The 26303-nt window shown below is 40.6% G+C and overlaps 1 protein-coding gene across 1 annotated transcript; it reads right to left on the bottom strand.

The window, feature by feature from the left end:
* Positions 1 to 4160: 4160 nt before the first annotated feature.
* LOC145004999 (putative carboxylesterase 18) lies at positions 4161 to 5814 on the bottom strand. Its single transcript, XM_078964028.1, has 2 exons — positions 5154 to 5814; positions 4161 to 4751 (listed from the first exon to the last, which is right to left on the bottom strand). The coding sequence occupies exons 1-2, from the start codon at positions 5757 to 5759 to the stop codon at positions 4317 to 4319; spliced, it is 1041 nt and encodes a 346-aa protein (XP_078820154.1). The 5' UTR covers positions 5760 to 5814; the 3' UTR covers positions 4161 to 4316.
* Between the last annotated feature and the right edge of the window lie 20489 nt (positions 5815 to 26303).

Genomic DNA, 26303 nt, shown 5'->3' with positions numbered 1-26303 from the left:
AGTCATTACACCTTTAATTAATTCTAATTAACCCATAATTAAATCTAAATTAATTCTGATCAATTCTTAATTAATTAATATTGTTTCAAATTAATATATTAACCACATAAAATATTAATAAATCTTTTATTACAATTTATCAGTCACATAATAAATTAATAAATCAACCTCTGTCTCAAAATATTATTCAATTCAGTTACCAATTATAAGGGCAACACAAAAAAATTTGCTTCTAATTACATGGCATAGCAATTTAGTTATGGGCTTAGATACATTAATCCATCAATTATATGATTAATATATTAACTAGAACTAGTTAATAATTAATTAAGAATTAATTGGAAATTAATTTTAGGTTAATTACATTTAATTAAATGTACAAGGGTTAAATTGTAATGGAAAAATATCATATTAGCACAACAAACTTATATAATTTGTTTTAAAATGTCACTCAAGTTTTTTTTAAATGTAATGAAGTTCGAGTTTAATGTTTTTAAAAGTTCCTTATTTAACTTGGTATCAGGTAAACCAGTAACATGTATGCACCTAATCAGCTCCACTGTAGCACCTTTGTTCCTACCTGGTTACCCTTTCACAACAAAATTTTGTGACGTCTTTCTTCTCAAAACCAAAAATAATTATGAATTATAGTTATATGAGCCCTTAAAAAAAAGCAAACATCCATCCAAATCCAGTAGAATTAAGTCTAAGCAATTCCCAACAAACTAAATTTTATAATACTCGTTCATAGAATCACAATCAAAGCGACATTATCAAGGCTAATCTACTAGAAAACAAAATAAAGACTTGAGATCAACTACAAAAACATAATTGAAAAAAATATAGCAAGAACCCACCAAACAACAAAAACCCCCAAAAGAATCAAAATCAAACCACATAACAAGTGGATGAATAGCTTTGCTTTAGTTCAAGATTACATATGATATTCCTACTTGATATCAATTAAAGCAGATTTTGGGCATTTGAAAACTTTACTGATACAATCCATGTTGGAAATTCTCACAAGCTTGTCTTCTGTCTGCTCATATCGTAGCCACATAGAGAGTACAACCTTCGAATGTATGTCGACGACATGTTCCTGAGCCAACTACAAACTTATTCGAAGAAGCTTCGGAACACCAATTGCGCAAAATAGTCCATATTGTTCTAAATATTGACCACAACTTTCAGATTCATAAGAAGAATGTATCATTCTCTTGTAGAGGTCTGAGATTGAGTTAATGAAATCAAGGGGATTAAGGTGAGGATTTGGGGGAGGGGGCTTCAATAAGGTGTGTATCAGGGAGCCCATAAGGATGAAGCAATTTAAAATTGACCAATGAGAGTATTGTTGCTTCATCACTATTCGGTGATCTTGGTGATAACAATGAACAATAGTAATTAAGATGATGTTTTTTTATCCTTTTGTTCATAAACACCGATGAAGACCTCAGAATCATTCATAGTCTTTGGCACCAAAGTGTTAATGGAGAAGAGAAAGAGAACAAGGAAGGGGATGAGGAGAAACCGGAATCGGTTGAAAGAAAAATAAGGCAAAGCCATATGGAAATCGGCAATTACAAGTCAACGTACCTTTTTAGCAAGTCAATTCTGACTTCATTCCCCTTTTTGTACCAAAAAAATAAATTGATGACCTTTTAAAACAAACATGACAAGTTCATTTGGGTAATATAACATTTTCTCGGTTGTAATTGTTCAATAATTTAACAAGGAAGACAATTCTAGAACCTCCTATACTTTGGACGATTTTGAGGAGGAACCGGAAGGGCTCTGGAAGCCTCTTGAAGCTGATAAGGAAACTAATTTGAGTTGATTTAAAATACTATTATTTTATTATCCAAATTAGAGTTTCCTACGACTATAAATAGGGTCCATAACCCTAGCAAAACTAAAACCTACACATACACATAGAGAAATCAATTTTCCTCTCCCTCCTCTCTCTTATATTTCGATCCTAGGGTTTCTAAGGTTTGAGTATGAACCATTAGAAACATCTACACTCTTCATGCTTGCTTTCCAGGGAAGATTTCAAGAGAGTTGTTTGCATTATTTGATTTCTGCAAAAAGTATGTTCTAACTTTATAATTCTCGATTTACATAGGTTAGAAGTTTGTTTTATAAGTATATTGCTCTAACTTGAGAAAAAACCATAGACTTTTAGGTTACACGTACCCATAATTTGATTATGATTCCGTTACTTAAATATTCTTGTTTGTAACCTAAAAATTCATCAATATTAACTTCTCATCTCTACATTACTTTGTTTCATTTTTTTTTTAATTTGCATAAATATTCTTGTTTGATATTTGTTCTTAGGGTGTTTGAAATTGTAGCACAAGGAAGTTTAATGAGTTTACACATTTAGTCACTCAAGTAATTTTTGTGCACAATAGATCATTTACATTGCATTTCACCTGTTAATTAGGTGATTGAACCTAAAATTAGTCGGTTACCAAGTTAATCAGGCTTAGTTGGCATAGTGATGTGGCAATAAGTAGTCTACCTCATATAGACATTGATATTCTAATTCCTTTTATTTTATTTACAATTGAAAAAAAAAAAAAAAAAAAAAAAAAAAAAAAAAACCCTAGATTGTTCTGCCTCTTTCACACGCATGTGGTTCTTCTTCTTCGCACATCATTCTCCTTTTCTTATGAAACCTAAAAAACCATGGCTTCCACCTCCTTCTCATGATGTTCTAATGAACCTTAAAAATCATGGCTTCCATTGAAGGCCGTGATATACCCTCCTAGAGAAATCATAGTTGTGGAAACTCTGAACTGCACCTTACTCTAAACACGCACACATGAAACAAACCTTTTCTTCCTCTTTGGTGCTGCTTCTTTAGCCGACGACGACACTTATCTACATGTTTCTACAACCTAATAGGGATTCTGTGTTAATTTGATCTGCCATTTAAGTTATGAATTTCATATTTGTAGGCCAATTGATTTCTAATTTCTGATAGATTTCTTGTTTCCATTCCCAGACATCGTTTTTATTGCATTTAGTCAAATCGTTTATAGAAATTAGGTGGTTAATGCTTTGATTTTTTGTATAGAAGGATAATTGTAGGAACAAGGTTCAGTCGATGCTCTTCATAGGGTCAAAGTATCAATCTTCAGTTTTTTCTGATCATAGATTGCAATAGAGAGTGCTTCCATTTTTAGGTATCTTCATGTCTATGCAACATTTCCCTTTAATTAAACCATGTATGTTCATTTGTTGGGTTTTGCAGTTGATGATGTTGTGTTTGGTAGTCTTCAACCTGTAACAGATTTCAATCAAACAACTTCATTTATTGTGTTTTGTAGTTGGTGATGTTCATATGGATTGCTTGATTATGGGTTTCGTTGTATGATTCATAGGCGGAGTGTGGTCACTCAGATGGATTTTATTGACTGCTATAGTGGGTCACTTGGGTCGACCCATTGACATCGTTTCCTCTTCCATCTACAAACTAATCAGGTGGCGGCAACCACTACGTTTCACTATCGCTGTGACTCAGTAACATGCTTCAGTCTCACTCAATTTCTCCGTCTCCCTCTAACTCTTTCTCTCTATCTCACTCACAGTGGAAGAATGGGTATTAGAAAAGAGACTTTGCAGGGAGGTTTAGGTCCGTAGGAGGGGAGAACGAGAGGAGGTTTAGGTTCGTAGGAGGGGAGAACGAGACACTGCCACTGGAAAGAAAAGGAAGTGTACGTGGCCTTCATAATTTTTTATTGTGTTTTCAAAATTAACATGCCACGTCAATAAATTTACCGATTCTTCCGGTATCATGGAACAAAATGGTGTAATTGACATGTAAATTATGACTTTAGTGATTAATTGTGCACAAAAAAAACTTGAGTGATTAAATATGTAACTTGATCAAACTTCAGTATGCTACAGTATCAAAAACTCTTGTTCTTACATCTTCCTTAAACCAAGTTTGGATCTTTCTTTCATGTCACCAATAAAATGTTAAGGTGTCCACCTATAAGTCACAATTGAACCCAAATTAAAAGTAATGGAGGTGATATGTTGATCACTAAGAAACTTAATTTGAATTTCTTTTTTTTCGTTGAGGCCCATAGCCTCAAAAGACATGTTGGATTTTTGTTATGTTCGCAAACACCTCACTAACTACTAACGAGTATTTAAAGATTGTACTATTGCATAGCCACATATGGACCATTAGGCCATAGATCATGAAGGTTAAAACCCCACAAAAAGTACAATATAATATGAGTTTGGTACAACTAACAATGCATACGTAATAAAAGGAATAATGGACCAACGTACTATGTTGTCTACAAAGTAGCAACAACATTACTCGATACCTTGTGAATGAAGTCTTTCACCTGCCCAATAAGTTGTCCAGATTCAGGCAATTCCGGGAAGATATAGAAAGCATGGCACATGTTTGGATACTCAAACAAATACACTTCTTTCCCTGACTTTTTCAGCCACTCATAGTACCTTTTTTGCCAGTCATGTAACGCGTCGAACCCCGCCACCACCACCATCGTCGCCGGAAAGTCTAGTTTTGATATCTCCACCGCGTTTGGACCGCTAACGTTGATGATTGGGTGGTCCCGGTTGAACCCTTCCCCTTGTGGTAGAAATGCATTCCATATCCAGTCTGTTCGTTTTATTGAGACTATTGGTGTTCCCTCAAGGCGGATCTCGGAATCCGTCCGCTCTTCTCCGCCGAAGAACGGTTGAATTGATACTACTCCGATTACCTGGTGGTGCAAGTTTTCGTTATAACCAATAATTAATATGGTTGCAGAAACTTTTAAGATGAGTGTGATGTAGATAGTGAACGACACGTTGTGGCTGTAGTAATTTGAATTAAATTTAAAGTTGGTAGTGGTTGGTGAGAAGATTGATGCAGACGTCAATGGTAAACACCAGAATTTCTTTAATGTCAGAGTCAAATAAATGAGTGGTTCATTGGATTAGATCATGGGGAAAACAACGATCGATCTGTTAATCGATTTTTATCAGATGATTAATAATTGCTCACTCGATTCACAACAGATGTTTATGAAATTGTTTATAATCATTTCTAAATTTGGAATCGGAGCTATTTGATTGTAAATAATGACAGAGTAATGAATCTGGTAAAGTAACGAGTAATATACCTTGAGTCGCTGGAAGTTGAATTCACAGGCTCTTTGAGCAACATGATGAGATAGGTTTCCACCGGCGCTATCTCCAGCGAGAAAGCAACGCAACAGATTCGCATTTTCCGGCAACGATTTTGACCTATTCTCTTCATCATCCAGAAACTTAAGCACATCGAAACAATCATCGTGTTGCGCCGGAAACCGATGCTCAGGCGCAAGGCGATAGTTCACAGAAACAACGACTGCCGGCACTTTTCTCGCGAACCGACGGCAAACGGCATCGTATACCAGGACATCGGGGGCTAGGAAGACGAATCCGCCTCCGTGAAAGAACACGATCACCGGGAGATCTTCACCGGCGTGCTGTGTAGGTACGTAGACTCGGAACCAGAGGTTACGAGCCTCGTCTACAACTACGTCGTGTGACGCTACGCCGTTGATTGATTTTGCCGTTGGCGGATTCCGGAAGTCGACGAAGCTAAGAAGACGACGGTTGACAGTGCCGTTTTTCCGGCAAGCTGCGTCGGTGACGGTGGAGAGAACGGAGACAGCAATGCGTGTTCTCCATGGTAAGGAGAGTGACGACTGTGGTGGAGGTTTAGCGGTGTCCTCCATCGACATGAAATCAAAGAGAAATGAGAGTCCGTGAATCAGTGATAATATTTGATAATGTGTAATTTATAAGAATTAAAATTACATTATATCTTTTTATTTTATTGTACTCTTGTAGGGATGGTAAAAAAACGTCATACCGAATAACGAACCTGAAACCCGCATCCATTGTGACTGGGTAATCCCCAAGTTGATCGGGGATGTGGATGGGGATCGGGATACTCCTAATCTCCGACCCTAGATCGTCCCCGATATATATTAATATACAAAAATAATATAAAACATATACTTGTAACAATTTATAATACATAAATTTAATCCACCGTAACTTAACTTATTAGTAATTATTTAGTTGAAATTATATATTTTTTCTTTTATCTAAATTAAACTCGTACACAAATTTTGTTTTCCTATTTCGTTTAAATTTATCTCTCTGATAATTTTTTCTATTTAGTTTTTTGAGTATTTATTTGAATTTGGTAGAAAATTTCTTTATATTTTTTATGCAATCTATGGATATTTTTATATTTTGTAAAAGCTTTAAACTTATGTTGATAAAAATAAAATTTAGAGTTTTCCTTTATGTAAAAATTTTCATATTAATAAGAAAAAAAATCTTTGATTTCCCGTTGGGATCCCCAGTCCCTATTGGGGGCGGGGGTGGGGGTTTATTTATATTCCTCAATGGGATGGGATGATGTGTTAAGCATTAATGTGATTATGTAATAGTTATGGTTAACAATTATAACCTATTTGACGTAATAAAGAAGAATTATATGAATATTATGTGTTTCAAGATTATTATAATATAATAAAATAGGAAACATCAGTCGAATCGTTTGTAAATCGTAAAAATAAATACGCCAAAACATATATATATATATATATATATATATATATATATATATATATATATATATTATTAAATACTTAGAAAGTACACGTCTTCCCGATCCCGAAAAAATAAATTTTGTAAAAATCTAACTTCGTATGAATTAGATATGATTTTTATAAAATATAAAAATCATTCGCGCACAATGATTGTGTGACGTAAAAAGCTACGAAAAGAACAGTTGACTTTTAGCTAATGCGACCAAAATGAAAATCATAGTACTCCTTAAAATAGAAATTTTGAGAAAAAGAATGTCAAAAACGAAGTCCGTACGATAGAATTATGATTTTAGCAAAATCATTTAATTTTATAAAAATAGGGACAAAATATATATTCATAACTAGCCGATGGGGTCTAAATGATAGTTGTAGATCTCGTCGATAGCTACGTCTGGATATAAAGAAAGTTAAAACGGAGTTCGTATGAACGAGTTATAATTTTTAATAGCACATTTACGTATTAAAATAAAGTATAAACCATATGTGTGTGTGTGTGTGTGTATATATATATATATATATATATATGTGTGTGTGTGTGTGTGTGTGTGTGTGTGTGTGTATATATATATATATATATATATATATATATATATCATTAGAAATGTATTGACAATGCGGTTGTGATAAGACTAGTGTTAAGTACTTTCGACATTAGTTTGGTACAAATATTACCAAATCTATTTAAAATAGTATTATAAAGGGGTGTTTAGTCATTTAAGTAAATATAGAGGGTATCCAATTACTATAAATAAGAGTCTCTAGCCTCTCATATTTCTTGAATCATTCTCTTGATTCAAGAGTCTTTCTTTACTTATCCCCCGAGCATTTTGATCCCTCGCTATTCGACTTCTCTTTCTGTAGTTTTTATTATAGTAAGGTGAGCGCTGAAGCATTGCAAAAATCTTTCTTAGAAAGATTCGACGATGAAGTTCTGACCCTGCAGAGCCCGACTCCTAACTAAAACACCATTGTAAGTAAGTTATGGTTATCTCATTTTAAATATAGTTTACATTTAAAATTAGTATTGTTATTATGAACTTATAATAAATATTTGGGCTATTATTATGATTTATATAAATGTTGTTATAATATCTTTTTAACTACTTGCGGTACGGTGAATCTTGTTTAAAGGGTAACATAGAGTTGTTGGATTTCAGAAGTGCTATATGCTAAAATGGTCCTACCCTCCGATGTTTTATGTCTGGCACCTGTCTGTACATAGTGGTTGGAAAATATTGTTTAAATGCTTATATAATAATAATAATAATAATAATAATAATAATAATAATAATAATAATAATACTAAGACTAATAATTAGTCACGGTAAATATTAGACTAAAATCTAGTGGTAATTATACTAGGTTTCGTTGAATGAAATTATTTTGTTAAAAGCGAAGCGCTGCCCGAGTTTATAATCATCACTTTAAAAAGTGAGTGCATAATTACTTTTATCTTACACATAGATATGAAGTATTTTATATAAATTACGTGTTATGTGTGCATATTATCTGTTTACTTGATATTTATGTTGGATGAACATTTTTATACAAGTTTTAAATGATTTAAATGGTATATGTATTTTATATTTACAAAAATATTGGGGTAAAACATGGGTAGATGAGATAGACGATGTGCGATAAAATGATGAGACGCCTCAATATTTACGATGACCCAGTCATATAACGGAGTATAAATGACGACCACGGACTATTCTAGACGGTCCAGTGGAAAGCTAGCAAGCTCGCAACCTGTGGGTGTTTGTGAACGATGTGTTCACCGGTATACTCCATCCCCCTCATGGTTCCCTTACGAAATCCTTTTGCTGAGGAACCCCCTTAGTAGTAGTATCCATCCCGATGATGATCCTTAGGCTAGGTGCCTTATGATAGGTGTTTTAGGGACGTAAAGTGAGGATAACAAGAATGAGTAATTGGGTTGATTGATGTGATAAAACTAATAAACTATTTATTGGGGGTTGAAAACTCTATGTGCCCACCAGGCTCCTAAGCCTGACCCACTCAGTTTCTTGTATTACAGGTAGTGGCACAAGAGCATAGTTAGATGATGTAACATCCCGAAATATCAAGAGTAAAGTTGAAGGGCTAAAGGAGTAACTTGGGAAAGAGCGACTCGGCGAGTCCATGTGTGGACTCGGCGAGTAGAGTCGCGACTTGGTCGCGTGTTAAGTGGCCGACTTGGCGAGTCAGAGTATTGGACTCGGCGAGTAGGCGTTGAGTGGAGAAAACCCTAATTCTTGGGGTTGAGCCTTATATAATGATCATTATGTTTTCCTCCCAGCCTCTTTATCACCCCTTGAGCCCCAGAAAACCCTAAATCACGGAGAAGCACCATTGTTGAGTGGATTGGAGCTTGGAGAAGTAATGGTTGAAGGAATTTTGGGAAGATTGAAGGCTTGGAGCAAGGGGATTTGCTTGGATTCGAATTTCATTGCAGTTGGGGCATCACTTAGAGGTAATATCTCGTTATTGACCTGTTGTTATGTTGTTTCTTCATTTTGAGGTTTGTGAGAAATTGTCTATGGATGAAATGGGAAGTCTAGAGGTTAGATCTGAGGTTGCTACCTCAGATCTGGAAGGGAGAAGAATCAGAGAGCATGAAAGTCCCTGTGTTGGAGTGTTTAGTGAAGCTTACATGTCCCAAACCCTAGCCCCAATGTGCAAACGGCTTAGATCTCTTTGGATTCACGTAAAGTTTGCCACTTTACGTGATGGATGAGTGGTAGGAGACTAGATCTATGTTTTGGATCAATTGCATGGCCTGAGACGCTTCTGTATGGATTCAGACCGGTGGTACTCGACGAGTCACATGGGGCGACTCGACGAGTTGCTTGAAGATGGCCTGGAACTCGACGAGTTGGAAGAACAACTCGGCGAGTAGGTTGAAGATAGCCTTGGACTCGGCGAGTCTTGTCGAAGAGTCCCAAATATTCTCTGGTTGAGTCGAGAATCGGTGAGTCGAGGGATGACTCGGTGAGTCGTGTGCGAGTGGACTCAGAGTTGTTGGACTCGGCGAGTCTCGGGGTGACTCGGCGAGTTAGGTCGCAGATTGAGTGAAATTCTAATTATGGGAACTCGACGAGTCACAGGGTTGACTCGGCGAGTAGGGTCAGTCAGGGGTTGACCTAGACTGAGGACTTTGATTTCGACCAAGGGTTGGCCGTTGACTTTTAGGGTTTGGTCAGCGATGTGGCCTTTGGGCCAAGAGAAAGGTAAAATAGTCTTTTACCCATAAGAGGGTGTTATGAGAGGATTTATTCTAGTCTCGAGAGTTATATTCATGAGAGTATTTGCCTTACGTGTTAGGCGGTGGCGAGTTCGAGATTCAAGTGTGGGGATATCTGCTTTCTGCTTGCCAGGTGAGTCTTCTCACTATACTTTACCTTGAGTAGGTAACCAGAGTTATGTGATTAGAGTATTTGTATGCTATATGTACGTGATGTGTTGTACTGCATTATTTCTATGTGATTTATGCTGTGCATGTTTATAGAGTTGGAACCGGAAGGTTCCCAGAGTTAGAACCTGAGGGTTCACAGAGTTTGGGTGCACGGACCCACAGAGTTATAACCTCGAGTGGCTAATATGTGTTATGTGTGGTATTTTGGGGAACTCACTAAGCTTCGTGCTTACAGTGTTTTGTTTGATGTTTTTCAGGTTTCTTTCAGTATCACGGGACGGCACCGGCTTGATTGTACACACCAGAGAAAGAGTCATATTTTGGAGGATCCTGGTTTTCTATGCAAGTGAAAATGGAGTTATGTTTTGTAAATCGACTATGAATAAGATTTTAAACAAGTGCTTCTAAGAGTAAAATGATTATTTTAAATGAAAAATTTGTCTTGAAATTTACGGTGTTACAAGTTGGTATCAGAGCCTAGGTTTGCGGGATTCGGATGCGCCTTCGGGTAAATCTGGACTCAAACTGAGGAAGTAAGAAAAGTTTTTAAAGAAATAATTTTCTAAAAGTGAATAAGAGTTCAAAGAGAAAGCAAGAAGGAGCAGTGTGTACAATCAGCCAGAGCCCGAACGGTGATTTCCCAAAATACCCTTATTTTTGTGTTATGAGATATGTATGATGCACTTTATGAGATATTATTGCATGCTAGAGATAGGCTAGGTATTTCATATGTTAGGACTAGAGTGGCCTGATTTGTGATGCCTTAGCCTAGGACTCGTTGTTATATGTGTTATGTTTTGAGTATGTGATGAGTGAGAGTATCCAGTTAGAACCCATGAGGGGTAGAGTTACAGAGTTCGGTGGTACTTTCGAGGATGAGCTGAGAAGGTGGAGTTATCACAGAGAGGGAGTCCTATGTATCCTTCGATGCTCGAATGCTGCTTGCTTTGTGCTTTGTGGAACTCTCGATGATGGGAGTCAGCTACCAAGTGAATATGACGATATTCAGGAGGTAGATGGCTGGCATCATTAGGAGCTCTTCAGCAGCTGATAGCAAAGAAGTGGGAGGACGACGGAAGAGCCTAGGGAATAACCCTATCCAGATGAGTGCGCTTGTAGAATAGAGAATTTCGCTGGGGAGCGAGCACGCGCAATGGGATTGGTGAAAGAGCAGGTCGAGCAGCTATTTAGAAGCTCTGGGATGGTCCGTGTGGAAAGTATGGGTAGATGTGGCAGGTAGTATGGGCCCGTACTACTGAAAGCAGAGGACCCATACTTGATACAGAGAGTATTATGAAGGTTCTAAAGAGCAGATTGAGGAGTGATGTTATGGTTTGAGTACCATACATCGGAGCGGATCGAGGAGTGATGTTATGGTTCGGGTACCATACATCAGGGCAGATTGAGGAGTGATGTTATGGTTCGGGTACCATACATCAGAACAGATTGAGGAGCGATGTTATGGTTTGCGTACCATACATCGGAGTGGATCAAGGAGTGATGTTATGGTTCGGGTACCATACATCAGGGCAGATTGAGGAGTGATGTTATGGTTCGGGTACCATACATCAGAGCAGATTGAGGAGCGATGTCATGGTTTGCGTACCATACATCGGAGCGGATCGAGGAGTGATGTTATGGTTCGGGTACCATACATCAGGACGGATCGAGGAGTGATGTTATGGTTCGGGTACCATACATCAGGGCGGATTGAGGAGTGATGTTATGGTTCGGGTACCATACATCAGAGCAGATTGAGGAGTGATGTTATGGTCCGGGTACCATACATCGGAGTGGATTGGGGAGTGATGTCATGGTTAGGGTACCATACACTGGGGCATATTGAGAAGAGATGTCGTGGAAGGAGTACCATGGTTCGTAGTGAATGATGTTTGTGGTTCTCCAGTTATTCAGTCACGAGTAAGTTCGAAGAGGCATCCTTTAGAGAGGGAGATCGAGAGTCCCTCAGAGTATTCTAGTAAGGAGTCAGTGGAAGGGAGAATTTCGATCTGAGTTGAGCGATCAGTCGATAAAGGAGATGTCACCTCCTATTCGGGGGGGTACTGATTATGTAAGTGTGAGAATATGAGAAACATGATGTTTTGGTTTTGGGTTTAGGGGTAAACCCTACAGGTCGTCATTGATGATGATTTCCCCCCAGAGTATTAGGTAACATGTGTGCCGCGAGGCAGTGATTTATCATGAGCAGATAGTCAGTTTGGACTGAGATAGTCGAGGGCCATGCTACACCTAATTGAGTATAGTCGGATGTATGGTAGTGGTATCAGTGGGGAGTTCAGTCGAGTTTAGCGGTGCAGAGAGTTTTCTATCCATGGGGTGTTGAATTTGGGAGTGGGTTCCTGTTCTTGGGATGATCCCGGTGTTGGAGCGTTGGTTAATGAGTTGAGGTGAGGGGTATGATGGTTTTATGGTTCAGTCTATGAGCCAGGGATGTTATCGAGCAGTTGAGTTGTTTGGTACTAAATTGGTACGAGATTTGGAACGGCTAGAGGCAGACGTGACGAGAAGTTCTTGAGGAGTTCACCAGAGGTTCAGAGTATATGAGGTCGATTCATTTCCTTAAGGGGGGATTATTTGGCATTGTGTAGCACTTTCCGGGGGCAGGTGCGATTTTGCTGGAGAATATAGTTATGGGTTAGTTGCGTGCTATTTGGTAATGGTTCAAACCCTAAGTGGGGGAGAACCGGGTGCCGTATGTAAGAAAGCAGAGATTTGTCAAGAGCAGGTATAAGTGGAGTATATAGATATGCGGTAAGAAATCATGAGACCAGAGATGTCGGTGATCGAGGAAAGGGGTCAGAGTGAGTTAATGCGGGAAGTACTTGTTTGAAAAGGATGAATGTCTCCACGACAGGTGTTTATTAGTCAGGAATCTGGTATTGGTCGGTGTTGGGGCAAGTAGATAAAGAATGATTGGGCAGCCAACTCCCGGGTCGGTATGCGTATCCTTGTTTGGATTTTGAGCGGCGGGAAAAAGGGTTTCGGAGAATTATCAGCGTATTTCGTAGCGTTAGCGTTTCTTCGTATTGCAATTGAGAAATTGATTACACCGAAGTTGCAACTTGGGAAAAATGAAGATCTAGTTATGGGGTTCAGAGGGAATGTATTATTGCATCTATATGGTGCTTGGGGCAGGAGATCTGTGGTTGTGGCAGGATCTTGTGATGTTCGGTGGGGGTGTTCCGAGGTATCCGGGTATTGATATCTTTATTTCGAAGTTATTCGTGAATCTTGAGTTGAGACGACTTGTGGTATATCAGGTATCTATGGAACTAGTGATAGCCCTTCGAGTATGGGCATCCAGGGAGATTACTTGGGAGAGTGGATCTTCGCAAGGGTGGGCATCTGTTATGACGATTGCCTCCAGATTCTGTGATGAATATTCGAGATGAGTATGGGTAGCCGCCTATGATAGTCTGTGGAGCACGAGCTAGTGGAGTCAGAGGGTGTTGTGATACTGCGGGGAGCCGTAGTACTCACTAGTCAGAGGGTGTTGTGATACTGCGGAGAGCCGTAGTACTCACTAGTCAGAGGGTGTTGTGATACTGCGGAGAGCCGTAGTACTCACTAGTCAGAGGGTGTTGTGATACTGCGGGGAGCCGTAGTACTCACTAGTCAGAGGGTGTTGTGATACCGCGGGGAGCCGTAGTGCTCACTAGATGGCAAGAGAGTGTGATGATGGAATGTTCTCCGATCAGTGTATGATGTGGAAGAGTTTTGGGCTTGAGTAGCCCTAATATTGAGTTTTTGGAGCCTGGATGTTGGACCGGGGGTGAGACTGGGGTCCCCGTCTCTGTCGGGGAATGTGGTGAGATGGCAAGGGATATGCGCAGCAGAAACCAGAGATCAGAGTGGAGACGATCCTCGGTTGGATTGTACTTTCTTGCATAAGGAAAAGAGAATTTCGTGACTTGCGTGTCACGGGGCCGGGATAGTGGTCACGGGGAGGAAGTTAGTGGGATATTTGGATCATGATTTGGGTGACCTTTGGAGGCTCAGCTGTGGAGTCAAAAGCTGACCTGGTGCCCAGTCTCGAAGAGGGATATGTGATGAGCTAGAGCTTATCCTGATGATGTCGGAGGACACCTCAGAGGGAGTGAACGATTCAGACGCTCAAAGACATGCTTCGGGCATGTGTATTAGATTTCGGAGGGTGTTGCGGCACGTATTTATCCTTGGTTGAGTTATCCTATTTCAATAGCCATCATTAGTGCATTGGTATGCCACCCTTTGTGCTGTTGTATGGGAGGAAGTGTCGGACCCTCATTTGCTGAGGAAAGTGTCGATTCGCGGAAGTGGAAGTTGTAGTGAGAATGGATGATTTGGAGTATGATGGTCGAACATTGTGTTTGTGACAGTGGTATGGAATGACATCATGATGGGATGTCTGCTGAGGACGCGGAAGGATTCCGCGGGTGTAGAGCCAAGAGTCTCAGGATGGATGTAGGGATGGAGTCTGGGACTCCCAACTTGATTCTGATCAAGGGTTGTGTGCGTAGTGGTGGTTTCTCCTGGGGATGTTAGAGACGTCATCAGTGTGACGGGTTTACCTAACCCGAGAGTGCGAAGGTTGGTGCGGCATGGGTGTGTGATTGCAAGAAGAGGACTCATGGGAGTTGCTCTGGGATTTAAGAGTGGGTCTTTCCGTCGTCACGGATTGGATAGAGAGGGATTCGAATCGGGGATCCGATGGTTCATGTCTTCTAACCCTTATGGGTCGAGTGATTGTTGAGATTTGGGGCAGTGATACTTCATGGGTAATTCTCGGATCGATGTGTGTGGTCATCAGAGGGTGCATCCGGTGCCCGGTTCGAGACAATGGTCAGGACACCGTAAGGAAAGGGAAAGTGTGTTCGAGTTTCGATGGGTATGCCTTGTGAGATCTGGTCCGATTAAGGCCAGGTGGCACGTTGTGGGAGTAATTCTGGAGTTGAGTTGCTGTAGGCTTCGAGGGCGAAGCCTAATTTAAGTGGGGGAGAATTGTAACATCCCGAAATATCAAGAGTAGAGTTGAAGGGCTAAAGGAGTAACTTGGGAAAGAGCGACTCGGTGAGTCCATGTGTGGACTCGGCGAGTAGAGTCGCGACTTGGTCGCGTGTTAAGTGGCCGACTCGGCGAGTCAGAGTATTGGACTCGGCGAGTAGGCGCTGAGTGGAGAAAACCCTAATTCTTGGGGTTGAGCCTTATATAATGATCATTATGTTTTCCTCCCAGCCTCTTTATCACCCCTTGAGCCCCAGAAAACCCTAAATCACGGAGAAGCACCATTGTTGAGTGGATTGGAGCTTGGAGAAGTAATGGTTGAAGGAATTTTGGGAAGATTGAAGGCTTGGAGCAAGGGGATTTTCTTGGATTCGAATTTCATTGCAGTTGGGGCATCACTTAGAGGTAATATCTCGTTATTGACCTGTTGTTATGTTGTTTCTTCATTTTGGGGTTTGTGAGAAATTATCTATGGATGAAATGGGAAGTCTAGAGGTTAGATCTGAGGTTGCTACCTCAGATCTGGAAGGGAGAAGAATCAGAGAGCATGAAAGTCCCTATATTGGAGTGTTTAGTGAAGCTTACATGTCCCAAACCCTAGCCCCAATGTGCAAACGGCTTAGATCTCTTTGGATTCACGTAAAGTTTGCCACTTACGTGATGGATGAGTGGTAGGAGACTAGATCTATGTTTTGGATCAATTGCATGCCCTGAGACGCTTCTGTATGGATTCAGACCGGTGGTACTCGACGAGTCACATGGGGCGACTTAACGAGTTGCTTGAAGATGGCCTGGAACTCGACGAGTTGGAAGAACAACTCGGCGAGTAGGTTGAAGATAGCCTTGGACTCGACGAGTCCATTTGGACTCGGCGAGTCTTGTCGAAGAGTCCCAAATATTCTCTGGTTGAGTTGAGAATCGGTGAGTCGAGGGATGACTCGGTGAGTCATGTGCGAGTGGACTCAGAGTTGTTGGACTCGGCGAGTCTCGGGGTGACTCGGCGAGTCTCGGGGTGACTCGGCGAGTTAGGTCGCAGATTGAGTGAAATTCTAATTATGGGAACTCGACGAGTCACAGGGTTGACTCGGCGAGTAGGGTCAGTCAAGGGTTGACCTAGACTGAGGACTTTGATTTCGACCAAGGGTTGGCCGTTGACTTTTAGGGTTTGGTCAGCGATGTGGCCTTTGGGCCAAGAGAAAGGTAAAATAGTCTTTTACCCATAAGAGGGTGTTATGAGAGGATTTATTCTAGTCTCGAGAGTTATATTCATGAGAGTATTTGCCTTACGTGTTAGGCGGTGGCGAGTTCGAGATTCAAGTGTGGGGATATCTGCTTTCTGCTTGCCAGGTGAGTCTTCTTCTCACTATACTTTACCTTGAGTAGGTAACCAGAGTTATGTGATTAGATTATTTGTATGCTATATGTACGTGATGTGTTGTACTGCATTATTTCTATGTGATTTATGCTGTGCATGTTTATAGAGTTGGAACCGGAAGGTTCCCAGAGTTAGAACCTGAGGGTTCACAGAGTTTGGGTGCACGGACCCACAGAGTTATAGCCTCAAGTGGCTAATATGTGTTATGTGTGGTATTTTGGGGAACGCACTAAGCTTCGTGCTTACAGTGTTTTGTTTGATGTTTTTCAGGTTTCTTTCAGTATCACGGGACGGCACCGGCTTGATTGTACACACCAGAGAAATAGTCATATTTTGGAGGATCCTGGTTTTCTATGCAAGTGAAAATGGAGTTATGTTTTGTAAATCGACTATGAATAATATTTTAAACAAGTGCTTCTAAGAGTAAAATGATTATTTTAAATGAAAAATTTGTCTTGAAATTTACGGTGTTACAGATGACTTGATGATGGATTATGGATTATAGGCCAGAAGATATAAATAAATGTTGTAAGACTTATAATGTATTGTTTATGCTTTTGATCTGTATCAAACATGACATCCCGATGTTTTAATATAATGAAATATATTTCTTCGGAAATGTTTTGATAAATCTTTATCATATTTTATTTTGGGAAAAAAATTCTGCAACACTTTTCTTAAAATGTTACTCTGATTTTTAAACAAACATAAACAAAATCAGACTTTTTTGTCCGTGAAAATGGGGATGTCACGGTTGGTATCAGAGCAGTAGTTTAAGCAAAATACGAATTTGTAGGATTAATAGACTTAAACTTAGAATGCTAAGCGATGATTGTGAGACGAGTGTCCACTATATTTTAGACACGAGCACTAGCTTATTTTAGGAAAAATGCCTAATATGCTTTTTATGTGCTAAATGTTTTATGTTATAGCAATAAGAATGCCTTATATGCTATTATTTGTTCGGATCTATGGTCTGTTGCCGACCAGATTTGGAAACTTTATGTGTTCAATTTTCTATACGTTCGACTACGATATTAGAACTAGCATGTAACCTTTCGGGGTGACAAGGAGGATTTAAACATCTATCGTAAATAAAAAATTTCCCTATCTTAATATTCTTGTCTCAAACTTCTACTTGGAGCCTACTGAAATCTCAATTATAGACATTTTTGCTAACGTATTGTCAGCGGACTTCAACCCAAATGGTTAAAATGGCAACTACTTTGAAGACAACCGTTAGAGAAGCCAAAAATGTAGCGACCGAGTTAAGGGAGAAGGGTCTGGAGAGATCTGGGATTGGAGAGTAATGGAAGTTTAATGGCCAAAAATGTAGCAACCCAGCCAAAAATATGCGGCTCTGACGCCTACTCCAGTTGTCGCCTTCCATCCGACTGCCACCTTCTTTCACTGTTATATTATCCTCTGCCAGCTACCAAGGTTGTTGTTGTTGCCGCTTGTTGTGTGCCACCTGGAGGGAGGTCGTTTCCAAATCTAGTGTGTTGCTGTCTTTGTTGGCAGGAAACTGAGAAGAACCACCATGGCGGCTGGCCATGCTGGCTGTCACTATTAACACCGTTGTGCTGTCGTTGTTGCCGCTTGTGTAATCATTGTTGTCGCTGCGAGCCACCAGGTGGGTGGCAGGGTCCATTTCACCAACCATATTGTGTGTGTGTGTTCTGCTTGGTTAAAAAACCAAGAAAAGGCCACCACCACCGTGAGGTCGTGGCTGCCACCGGGTACCACCATCGGCCACCATAAGGGTGGTTATGTGTGTGTGTACGTTTATATTAGTGTGTGTGTGTGTGTTATTAAGTTTTAAACTGTAAATGGTGCCCGAAATAATAATGGAAAACCATAACCACCATCGTGAGGTAGTGGCTGCCGCGACCTGTCGCCACCAACCGCCTTGTTAGGTGGCGGTGTGCTTCGTTTGTGTTTTGACTCGTTTGGGGATGTTTGGACAAAATGGGCCCAATGAAACCCTAGTGGGCCCAAAGAAACCCTAATGGGCACAATGAATCCCTAATTGACCTAAAACCCCAAAGATTTGATTAGTACGCTAGTATTTGGGTTGGAAACCCTAATTAGGGTTTGGAAAACCCTAATACCATGAAACCCTAATTTTGGGATTTATCAAGACCGCATGGGAATTATGTATTAAGCTTAAAATAATAATTAATAATCATGTGCAAATTAACCTAAAGCAATATTGGACTTAATGGATTAAGTACTTAATGGGTTTAGTAGGAACACTTAACCCTAATTTTCATTTCATGAGAAAAACCTAATTTCACTTGGGACTTGAGTTGGGCCTTCCTATTGGGCTTTAGTGATTGGACTATTGATGGGCTTTAAGGTGAGGCCTATGTGAGAGACTTGGGCCCAATTTGGAAAATTGGGCCATAGATGGGCCATAATTGGGCCTTTTTTTATTATGTGATATTGGGCCATGGGAATACTAATAATCTAGATTGGAAAATTTGGATGGACGTTAAAATAAGTCCATGTAGAGTCCAAATTGGGCCATATGTTGGGCTTTTGTCCATGGTTTGACTTTTGGCCTATGGATTGGGCATTGGACTAAATAAAGCTGTATGGAGTTGTGGTTATGCATTGGAACCTGATTATTAATTAGGTGTCGTTTTGATGATTGACAGTTCTGGAACCTGCCAACCGGCAGCTAGAGTTTATCCGTGGGACTTCAGCAGTGCGAGGTGAGTCTTCTCACCATACCAATGGGTCGAAGGCACCAATGCCGGCCCATTATATGATATGTGAAACATTAGCTGATGTTATGCTATGTGGCATGTTAGCTGGTTATGTGATAGGGAGTATACTAGTGATTATGTGGTATGCTAGTTGACTATGTGGTATGTGTTATGCTAGTTGTCATTGTGGTACTTGCATGGAAGACCATGGGAGAGCCCATGGCACCTAGATGTAAGACCATGTGGAGAGCACATGGCTTTCCTACTAAAGACCAAGTGGAGAGCTCATGGCACCGGGATATAAGACCATTTGGGAAGCCAATATGTTTCCTGTTAAAGACCATGGGAGAGCCCATGGTACTTAGGTGTAAGACCATGTGGGGAGCCCATGTCATCCTGGAGTAAGACCCTAGGTATGAGCCCACAACATCCATATATGTTTATATGCATGGCTATGTGATTGATATAGATATGTGATTGATATGGTTTATGTAGCTGTTATAGCTGATATGGATTATGTGGTTATGTGGATTGTGTCGGGTATGCTTTGGGGAACTCACTAAGCTTCGTGCTTACTGCTTTGTTTATGGTTTCAGGTATCATCGATTTGGAAAAAAAGGGCTTGGATTAATCGCAATGAACACACCTATGATTTCTGCAATGAATGATTTTGGAAAAAAATCTGATAAATATTTTACTTAATGATGGTTTGAAATGTTTGAAATAAATGGTATCAATGCTATAGCTATACTTAAAAATGAAATATTTTCCCTTGATTTTTGGGTTGTTACAAGTTTGTATCAAAGCCTTGGTTTGAGGGATTCGGACATGCTTTCGGGTGTGCCTAAACTCAAACTGAGGATCTATAAAGTTTTCAAAAGAAAAATGTTTTAAGTAAAGAATTTATAAGACAAGAAAGTATGTGCTGTATGCAATCATCCGAGCTCAAGTAAGTTTCCCAGGATACCCACATATGTTGTCTATTATGACTTGGTTTATGAATTTGTGAATTTCATGCAAGATAGGGCTAAGGGAGATGCATGTATATGTTGTATGAGTTGGTATACTTGCATGCTAGTGTTAAGTAGTCAGCAATAGGTTGGCCTGATATATGGTGCTTGTAGCCTTGGAAATATTTGATGCCATGCTAGAATGAGAATGATTACTGGTACTAGTAACCGCTACGTGTATGCTTTTTAAAATCGTATACAGTTGGCCTAATTTGGCCTTATTTCCTATTTCATGTCTGGTTGTGGTCCTAGAGTAAAGTCGATTATTCAACGGTCTATTGGATCATGTTTGTGTATAATTTGTATGCATAAGGCAGCCGACAGTGAGGATGGATGGATGTGGATAACACGAGTTGCGATATGTGGGCGGAATGTAGTATCATCGTGTTCTGGATAGTTTTGTGATTTAAGGCCTATGGGCCTTAATCCGAGTAAGAGAAAGTTTAGGCCCTTTTCGGATGTGGGTAAGGTAGGCTGTGTGATAAAAGAATTCGGTTTGTGCTTTAGAGCCCAAATGTATTGCTAAAGGCGCTGGTTCGGGATTTTCATGAATTTTAGATCTGATTTCGAGTGGGCTTTAGGAGGAATAAGGTTGATATAAGTGTAGGGCTTCTCATTCCCGTTTCGTGGATATAAGGATCATCATAAACGGATTTATAATGAAGAAGTTATGGCCTTCAGAAGTTTTGTGGTTTTAGGCTTAGCCGAGTACGCTGGGCGTACTAGTGAAGAAGGATGTACGCTGGGCGTACTTTGGAGTACGTTGGGCGTACTAACCAAGGGTGGTCGCACATGTTCTTCGGAGTACGTTGGGCGTACGCTAATCAGACTTGAACCCTATTTTAGGGTCTTGGACCCTATTTAAGCTCCTTATCTCATAACCTAAGCCTAATATCTTCAACCTCCAACCCTCTAAACCCTAGAAATCGACCCTAAGCCTCCATTTGAGTGATTCTTGAGCATTTTGGTGATTTAGTGAGTTTTTGGTGCATATTGTGGAAGAAGGAGTTCCTTGAGGAAGCATTGCTTGGCTTGGAGCTTGTGGATCCAAGCCCTAATCAGGTTGATCTAGCTCCAGAAAGCATAAAGTTTGAATCTTGGTGGCTTTCTCATGTGATCTAGTGGGGTGATTACTTTTTATCTTTGGCTTTTGAAGAAGAAGGAGCTTTGAAAGAGAATAGCTTGAGCATCTAGCTTTTAGATTAATGTTCTTCTCTTGTTGGTGCATCTTCCAGAGGTATCAAGTTTGAAACTTGCTTATTGTTGTGATAGTTTTTTTTTGGGTCCATTTTAGGGTTTTTGGTCCCAAATCTTGAAGCTTTATGAGTTTTCGAACTTCATGCCTAATATATATCCCTTCAAGTGTTTCTAGTGGAGAGGATTCATAAAAATGAGGCCTTGGACGTTGGAACCACCTCATGCATAAGATATGACCATTTTTTTGAGTAAAGAGTAAGATTTTTTTGTGTTTGGGACCTAATCTACCATGCAAAGGCTTAAAGTCTTGAGCTTTATTGTGTATGAGCCTTTATGGAGACCAGATATAAGAGTATAGTTATGGTCTTAACGGATTAAGACCAAGGAAGTGGAGATAACAATCTTAGACGTACGCTGAGCGTAATTCCAGTACACCCTACGTACTGACCAAGTGTCCCCGATGGCCAATCTGAATTCGTGAGTACGCTGAGCGTATCAAGGGAGGTATGCCCCACGTAACCTCACTGTGGACTTTTAGGCTAAGTCTCATTTTGGGCCTTGAGTGTTAGGCCTGGAGTTTAGACTAGTTGCAATAGGGTTTTGGACCAGAGGAATATGTGTGTGTGTGTGTGTGTATATATATATATATATATATATATATATATATATGTGCTGTGGGACCTTGGGTGGGCTTACAATTTAGATTTGAGAATTTGGGCCTCGGGAGAGTCCATTTATTATTGGGCCTTGGTGGGCCAAATGGGTTTAGATTATTGATGGGCTAGTTAGTGGGCTACCTTTATATCTAATGAGTGAGAGTATGGACTTAGTTCCTAATTGGGTGAATTGTGGGTTTGGCTCAGAGATAGAGGCTGGTGCGCAGCAGCATCGTTTTTAGGGGTTGTTCATCATCCGAGGTAAGTCTTCTCATTATACTTTACCTAGAGTGGTATTTATGTATGACTAGAGGGTCGTATGTGCTTACTTGAGTTATGCATTTATCTATCTGATCTATGTATGCTATATATGTGTTACTGAGACCGGACCGGAGGGTCCAACAAGCTGTGAGACCGGAGAGTCCTCACTTAGACCAGACTAGAGGGTCCAACGAGCTGTGAGACCGGAGGGTCCTTACTTAGATCGGACCATAGGGCCCAACGAGCTATGGGATTGGAGGGTCCCACTGAGACACATAGACCGGAGGGTCTTACAGAGTTTATAGCTTCGAGGTGCTAATGTGTTGTATGTGGTATTCTGGGGAACTCACTAAGCTTCGTGCTTACTGTGTTATGTGATATGTGTTTCAGGTTTTCTTTGGATCGCGGGAAGGCACCGGCTTGATTGTACACACCAGAGTAGTAGTTATGTTTTGAGGATCCTGGAGTACGGATCAAACAATTATGGTGTTGTGTTTTGTAAATTAAATCAATGAGATTTTTGTGAAATGTGTTACAAGAATTATATGAATTTAAAATGAAAATTTTGTTTGAAAATTTATGTTGTTACAAATGTTCTATGGCAGTTCTGTGGATCGGAATGCTACTGCACGGATGCTGCTTGCTTTGTGCTTTGTGGAACTCTTGAGTGATGAGAGTCAGCTACTAAGTGGATATAACGATCTCGAGGAGGTGGATGGATGGCATCATGGGGAGTTCCTCAGCAGCTGATGGCAAGGTGAGGTTGGGAACCTAGGAAATCCTAGGATATGCTCCAGTGAGTTAGTGGAGCGGTTCAACGAGGTTGGGAGCCTATGGGGAGCCTATTAGGTGCTTCAGTGGATGTTGTGTTTCTGTTTGGCAGATATTTGGTGCATCAGTGGGATAAGTGACTTAGAGGGTTCATGATGATTAATGAGGAAAGTATGGATATGTGTGGAAGGTTGTATGGGCCCGTACTACTGAAAGCACAAGATCCATACTTGTATCAGTGAGAGTCTTGGAGAATCTAAGAAGCTTATAGGAAGGGGAATTCTTGGTTATGTTATGTTAGTGGGGATAGCTTCTTTGCTAGATGATGATTAGCACACATGAGGGAGAACCAAGGTTTGGTCCCGACTCCGCTGGTGAACCAGATAGTGGAAGGATTGTCAGGATTTTGAGATCGTCATGGATCTCTCGTATCAGACGGCACATATTGATTTTTTGTTCTATTATACTTTCGGGATTGGAGACTATGTCTTGGGGATAGTTAGTAGTCCGGTTAGAGAAGAGCTTGCTCCAACTATTGCAGTACAACCATTGACGATTGAGTTGGTGAGTGTGCCAGGGTGCGAGACCCTGAATGATATGATTTCTAGAGCTCAAGAGCAGGGATTGATTTGGAGCACATTGGGAAGAGGGGATCCGATCAAGTACATACATTTAAGGGTCCCAGAAACAGACCCAAGGGTTCGAGTCAGTTGTGAGAAGCCAACATGGTCGGATTTAGTGCGCTACTTGCGGGAAACTACACGAGGGGGTTTTCGTTTCGTGGGTTTTAGTAAGTGTATCTCTGGGTGTGTTGCCCTGTTTATGTTTGGACTATACATTCAAACATTTGTCATATGTCATTTGCACACCGTGAGTTACAAGGCGGTTAGTGAAAAGTTGTTTCCCTCTTTGCTAGTTTGGAGTTTTCAATGTTATCTGGGTCTAGAGTCGAGATCGATTCAGGGACATGATATGGAAGGCCTACAGATAGGATTGGTGACTCGGCCATTATGATCGAGTCGGATTTTGGAAGCATTAGGGAAAGTAGGTTACTGCTAAGTCTTGGCCTGGACATCGGTTATTCGAACCTCAAGATATAGGTGGGGCATCATTTCAAGGCCTCTGAGATAATTAGTCTCGCTGGGATTAGGGAACTGTTTGTCTGATCTTTAGGAGTTGTGTGGTCCTTGGCGATTTGGGCCCGTAATAGAAGACTCGCACGGACAAGAAACAGGTTGTCAGCAGTTGGTTATTACAGAGTAAGAAGGATCGGGAATCCTTCAAATATCATGTAGTGCGAAGACTTAGTTGAATCTAACTGGGGGAGAATGGCGCAGGTATTCAGGATAGGGACAGGTATGATACTGGGATGGGCTTCTCATCCTCATCGAGGGAAAATGGCGACCCAAGTGGCTATTTAGGTTGAGGGTTGTGCATGTTTGGAGTTTGGTAAAACTCCACAACATGTGAACCCCATCTTCTTAGGGGCTTGATAACAGTATTTGGGGAGGCAGGTTGGGGCTCCAGTCATGAATCAAGTTTAGTTCGAGTGATAATTCGAGTGGTTTTTTTGTCTCTGCATGCATGAATCGATAGATTAGGGGTAAGGTACTGGACTACGGTTGTGTTAGGATGAAAGTGTTGTAAGACTATGGGGGAGTCGTAGCATTCACTAATGGTCAGTTGGTATGTAAGTGTTGTAAGACTACAGGGGAGCCGTAGCATTCACTAATGGTTAGTCAGGATGAAAATGTTGTAAGACTACATGGGAGCCGTAGTATTGACTAATGGTCAATTAGTATGGAATTGTTGTAAGACTACGAGGGAGCCGTAGCATTCACTCATGGTCAGTAGGGTGAAATTTTTGTAAGACTACGGCGGAGCCATAACATTCACTAGTAGTCAGATAATGTGGAAAGTGTTGTAAGACTACAGGGGAGCCGTAACATTCACAATGGCAAGATAGTGTAAGAGATGCAGACAGACTGCAGGGTAGTTGTGACATTCGCAGATTCGTTCGGATGACTTAGGCCAGTGTGGGCTAGTTCACAAGGTCGTGAGTAGGTCACAACATAGTTGAACAGGAATCGGTAGGTCGAAGGAGACCGGGTGTGATGTAAGACTACAGTTATTCTGGTAGCTTTCACCTTTTGCATTGGATTCAACAACGACAGATTGTCAGTCTATCATGATCGGATGGATCAGAAGGATTAGATGAGCCATGACTAGCGGTTAAGTTAGGGTGAGTATTGTCGAGTGAGGTATCCTTCAGAGGTCGAGTGGGACTGTTGAGTGTGCTTTGGCTCACCAATCGGTTATATGTCCGTTATTTCGAGGGATTATCTGAGCTTTGGTTAGATATAAATGTACTGTAGGGAAATTTGGTCTATGACTCTATTTTCTAGTAGGAACCCCAGGTTATCAGAAGTTGCATAGCCAGTTGCGAGATAAGTGTAATGAATTCGGCAATGATTCAATGCGAGTGGTCTGTCAGGGAGACAGACCCTCTCGAGACTGCGGAATTCGGACGAAGTAGATGTGATCTTGTTTCAGGAAATTCGTTCACCTTTGGGTTCTAAAACCTTGAGAGGGTTGGTCACGGTTACCCTGGGAAGGCTAGGGTGTGCCTAGGATTATGACCATGTCGCCCAAGTTTTCAAGCGTGTAAGGGATGGTAAGGAATGATTTTGAGGATGAAATCTAATTTAAGTGGGGGAGAGTTGTAAGATTTTGTTTATTTGTTAAATAAATAGATAAAAACTGATGAACGAATAGTCGCCCTAAATCTATATTATTTAGTGGATTGTTGGTTTTGGGGAGCCGACGGTATAAATTAAATTATCCGGGGGTTAAAGTGTAATTTCGGAACTGTTTCGCAAAGGATTTTAGAATTCAGGGGGTGTTTGGTATTATTCGGACTTATTATGTAAGGATTTATGGAGGCAATGGCTGATTGGTAACATTTTGGACTTGATTTGTAAAAGGTTTCAGGAAGCAGGGTTAAAAGGGTAAATATGGGATTTATTTTGAAATGATTTCTAGAGGGAGGGACCATTTTTGCCATTATGGAAATAAGTTTGTAGGAGGTTGGTATATAACCCATTGATCCCTCCATAACCCTAACCCTAATCGAGTACTGTAGCCGCCACCCCCTTCCTTGTCTCTGGCGCCGCTGCCACCATTGACCCATCCGTCCTCCGACCACCTTGCACCATCAAGCAGCCCTTTTCACCAATAGAATTGAAGACCGGCGTGGGAGCAC

The sequence above is a fragment of the Lactuca saligna genome, chromosome 7, assembly GCF_052625555.1.
Source record: "Lactuca saligna cultivar CGN05327 chromosome 7, ASM5262555v1, whole genome shotgun sequence".
Classification (NCBI taxonomy): Eukaryota; Viridiplantae; Streptophyta; class Magnoliopsida; order Asterales; family Asteraceae; genus Lactuca; species Lactuca saligna.
The sequence above is the reverse complement of the archived record's forward strand: the minus strand, read 5'-3'. Positions and strand labels throughout refer to the sequence as shown.

Excerpts from the sequence above, each read along its gene's own strand:
- LOC145004999 (XM_078964028.1), bottom strand. The coding sequence starts at position 5,759 with ATGTCGATGGAGGACACCGCTAAACCTCCACCACAGTCGTCACTCTCC. Across the intron at positions 4,752-5,153 it reads TCAACTTCCAGCGACTCAAG|GTAATCGGAGTAGTATCAAT; the intron begins GTATATTACTCG and ends TTGCACCACCAG.